This window comes from Cebus imitator, unplaced genomic scaffold (assembly GCF_001604975.1).
Source record: "Cebus imitator isolate Cc_AM_T3 unplaced genomic scaffold, Cebus_imitator-1.0 Scaffold17, whole genome shotgun sequence".
Classification (NCBI taxonomy): domain Eukaryota; kingdom Metazoa; phylum Chordata; class Mammalia; order Primates; family Cebidae; genus Cebus; species Cebus imitator.
In genome coordinates this window covers 6,236,735-6,241,230 of record NW_016107332.1, presented here as the reverse complement: position 1 = coordinate 6,241,230, position 4,496 = coordinate 6,236,735, and the positions used below count along the sequence as shown (strand labels likewise).

The following is a 4,496-nucleotide window of genomic DNA, read 5'->3' as shown; positions in this document are numbered from 1 at the left end:
AGACTAGAAATACCACAAAGTGCTGTTTTTCTTTTTCTTTTCTTTTTTTCTTTTTTTTGTAGACATACTCTTACTCTGTCAGCCAGGCTGGAGTGCAGTGGTGCCATCTTGGCTCACTGCAACCTCCACCTCCTGAGTTCAAGTGATTCTTCTGCCTCTGCCTTCCAAGTAGCTGAGATTACAGTTGTGCACCACCATGCCTGGTTAATTTTTGTATTTTTAGTAGAGACAAGGTCTTGCCATATTGGCCAGGCTGGCTTGAACTCCTGGGCTTAAGTGATCTGCCTGCCTTGGCCTCCCAAAGTTCTGGGATTACAGGAATGAGCTGTCATGCCTGACCTTGCTTTTCTTTTCTGTGGTTGCACATAGCAACAGTATACTGGGAGTCTTGACTTTCTTGTTCCGAACAGTTGTCCAGTACTTCATTTTTAGCATTTTTTGTATAGGTTAATAACTAATGGTTTAGTATTTATTTTTTAATTAGTATAAAAAAGGAATACAAGGAAAATTCCTACCGTTGACTTAGAAAGTAAACAAAAGGGCTTTTATTCTAAAGATTTTTAAATTTTTATCATAAAAATGTTTTAATCTAAACAGAACAGTACAGTGAATCCTCAAATAACTACATTCCAGATTAAACAATTACCAAAGTTTAAGTTATATTCCTTGTCTCGGTTTTAGGAATAAGTTAAATTTTAGAGTACTGCTATATGTAAAAATGACATGATCATTTCTTTTCACCGTTACAGTGAGGAAACCATTTACTACAGTAGCTTCACGAAAGTCTCCTCATCTGCACAAGGATTCTCAACAGGTACAGGTTTTTTTTCTAAGAGTATGTTCTTTTATTTTGATATGAATGTTCTATAATTTGTAATAGGATTATAGTAATACAGTCCCAAGCTATCTTGGTTCATGACCCCTACTGTATCGTAGAAATTTTTCATTGCATCCATCAGCCAAAAGGAATACCTAACAGTTTCATTTATTATGTAGTTAGTAGTATTAAGTAACTTATTTCCTAGTAACTTTGTAAGCATTTTGTATATTAAAAAGCACTGTTACTGGATCACTTTTACACTATTGGTGGGAGTGTAAATTAGTTCAACCATTGTGGAAGACAGTGTGGTGATTCCTCAAGGACCTAGAAATAGAAATTCCATTTGACCCAGTAATCCCGTTACTGGGTATATATCCAAAGGATTATAAATCGTTCTGTTATAAAGACATATGCACACTTATGTTCATTGCGGCACTGTTTACAATAGCAAAGACCTGGAACCAACCCAAATGCCCATCGATGATAGACTGGACAAGGAAAATGTGGCACATATACACCATGAAATACTATGCAGCCATAAAAAATGATGAGTTTGTGTCCTTTGTAGGGACATGGATGAATCTGGAAACCATTATTCTCAGCAAACTGACACAAGAACAGAAAATCGAACACTGCATGTTCTCATTCATAGGCAGGTGTTGAACAATGAGAACACATGGACACAGGGAGGGGAGCATCACACACTGGGGTCTGTTGCCGGGGGAATAGGAGAGGGACAGTCAGGGGTAGAGAGATTGGGGAGGGATAACATGGGGAGACATGCCAGATATAGGTTACAGGGGAATGGAGGCAGAAACCACATTGCTATGCATGTACCTATGGAACAATCCTGCATGTTCTGCACATGTACCCCAGAACCTAAAGTGCAATAAAAAGGAAAAAAAAAAAATATATATATATATATATATATGTACATAACCAAAAAAAAAAACACCACATATTACTAATGGAATATGTACCTCTGTTGAGCACTATACAACTTTTTAAATCTTGGAATAGATTAGGTAACACCACCTTATTTCTTGTTACACATTGATTTTTTCATGGTAATTGCTTTTTATCATAGCAGTTTCTCAGAATCCAACTTCACAAAGACATGATGTCATTGAAGGATATGTAGCAAGAACTGATGTTGAAATAGACCTGGAGCTAGTAGTTGATTCAGTGTCAGACAAACGCCAAGTGACACTGTTTCCCTACATGTAAAACATCTTGTGGAGTTCCTGTGAGTTCATTGTGCCACCCCAGAGTACCTTATAGTGCAGTTTGGGAACCAAACCACATTAGTTATATAAAAAATAATGGTTCTAGGGCTGGGTGAGGTGGCTTATGTCTGTAATCCCAGCACTTTGGGAGGCCGAGGTGGGCGAATCACCTGAGGTGGGGAGTTTGAGACCAGCTTGACCAAAATGGATAAACCCGTCTCTACTAAAAATACAAAATTAGCTGGGTGTGGTGGTGCATACCTGTAATACCAGCTTACTTGGGAGGCTGGGGCAGGAGAATCACTTGAACATGGGAGGCGGAGGTTGCAGTGAGCCGAGATTGCACCACTGCACTCCAGTCTGGTGACAGAGTGAGACTCTGTCTCAAAAAAAGAAAAAAAAAAAGTTCTAATTAGGATGAATTGAAATTCTAGGATAAATCATCTAGATTAGTGTTTCTCAGTGGGGATGTCGTTAGTACTTTAGAAGGGTCACTTCTACAGGCATATTTGGAAAAAAAGCAAGTAGAATGTTTCACTCCATTTTATTTTTTATTATTATTATTATTTTTTGAGACAGAGTCTTGCTCTTTCGCCAGGCTGGAGTGCAGTGGCACGATCTTGGCTCACTGCAGCCTCCATCTCCCAGGTTCAAGTGATGCTTCTGCCTTAGCCTCCCGAGTAGCTGGGATTACAGGCATGTGCTACCATGCCTGGCTAATTTTTGTATTTTCAGTAAAGATGGGGTTTCACCACGTTGGTCAGGCTGGTCTCCAACTCCTGACCTCGGGTGATCTGCCTGCCTCAGCCTCCCAAAGTACTGGGATTACAGGCATGAGCCACCATGTCCGGCCTCACTTGCCTCCATTTTATGTCGTACTTTATTTTCTATGTTACTGGTCCTTTCTTCCCTCCTTTTAATAATCTTGATTTTTTTTCTTTTTTTTCTAAATATAGAAAACAGGAAAAAACGTACCCTACCTCTCAGAATTTTTATTAATGTTTCCAGATTTTTTTGTGTGTGCGCAGTTAAAAAAATATGGTTAGATTGTTGTGTATAAATAGCTTTATATCCTTTCCCCTTAATATCATTGTATTATCTCACGTTATTAATAATTCTTCTTAAACATACGTTTTAAAGGTTATTTACCATCCATCCTATGGCTTTCTTGTGCTTTGGACAAACAGTTCTCTATTTTGGTCATTTAAATAATTTTCAGCATTTTGCTATCATAAGTAACACTTTAATAAATGTTTTTGCACATAAATCATTGAATTTTAAGTTTTTTCCTTAGATTTGATTCCAGAAGTAGAACTAATTATTTAGAAGGCTAGGAACAACTGTCTTTCTTAGGTTCTTGATATTTTCTTTTTTTTTTGAAACGGAGTTTCACTCTGTTGCCCAGGCTGGAGTACAGTGGTGCAATCTTGGCTGTCTGCAGCCTCCGCCTCCTGGATTCAAGTGATTCTCCTGCCTCAGCCTCCTGAGTACCTGACACAACCGGCACATGCCACCATGTGCAGCTAAGTTTTGTATTTTTAGTAGAGATGGGGTTTCTCTGTGTTGGCCAGGCTGGTCTCAAACTCCTGATCTTAGGCGATTCACCCGCCTCGGCCTCCCAGAGTGGGATTACAGGCATTAGCCACCATGCCTGGCCATGATATTTTCAAATATAAAAATTTTAATGTTTTACAATTAGAATATTTATTTTACTTCAATTTTACTAGTACTGCTGAGAGCTTTTTAAATTCTTGCTAAGTGACAGTACTGTTTCATTAGGATTTTAGTTTTTATTTATTTTTTTCTGAGACAGGATATTTCTCTGTTGCCCAAGCTGGACTGCAGTAGTGTGATTGGCTCCTGCACCCTTGACCTCCTGGGCTCAAGTGATACTCCTGCCTCAGCCCCCTGCGTAACTGGGACTACAGGTGCATGCCACCACACAGATGGGGTTTCACTATGTTGCCCAGGCTGGTCTCAAATTCATGGGCTCAAGCAATCCTCCAGTCCCAGCCTCCAAAGTGTTGGGATTACAGGTGTGAGCACAATGCCTGGCCAGTTTTTATTTCATATTAGTGATGGTGTTCTAGTATTCCTTAAGTCTAATAGAAATTTATATTTTTATTTTCTAAATTATTATTGCTTATTGGTTTAACTTATATTAATATTCTATTCCTAAGATACTAAAAGAAGATAAAGTTGAACTAAGTGAACCACTTCAGACTTTGCAGGTGAGTTATCATTTAAAGTATGAATTAGCCAAATTATATTTGTATATATATTTTTATATATAGGTATGGCATATAATTTTAAGTTTGTAAATAAATTTAAGTTTATATTACATATTGTCAGTTTTTGAAATCATTTGTACTAATATTCATTTAGTATAAATGTACTATAAGATCAATATAATTTGGTTAAATAACAAATTCTTTTTTTTTTTTTTTTTT

The 4,496-nt window shown here is 37.6% G+C and overlaps 1 protein-coding gene across 1 annotated transcript in view; it reads left to right on the top strand.

The window, feature by feature from the left end:
* ZGRF1 (zinc finger GRF-type containing 1) overlaps positions 1–4,496 on the top strand; it is an 88,528-nt gene that overhangs the window by 23,252 nt on the left and 60,780 nt on the right. The window contains exons 7-8 of the mRNA XM_037732324.1: positions 750–814; positions 4,227–4,277. Of these exons, the coding sequence (XP_037588252.1) occupies positions 750–814; positions 4,227–4,277 (116 nt within the window). The remainder of the gene's footprint in view (positions 1–749; positions 815–4,226; positions 4,278–4,496) is intronic.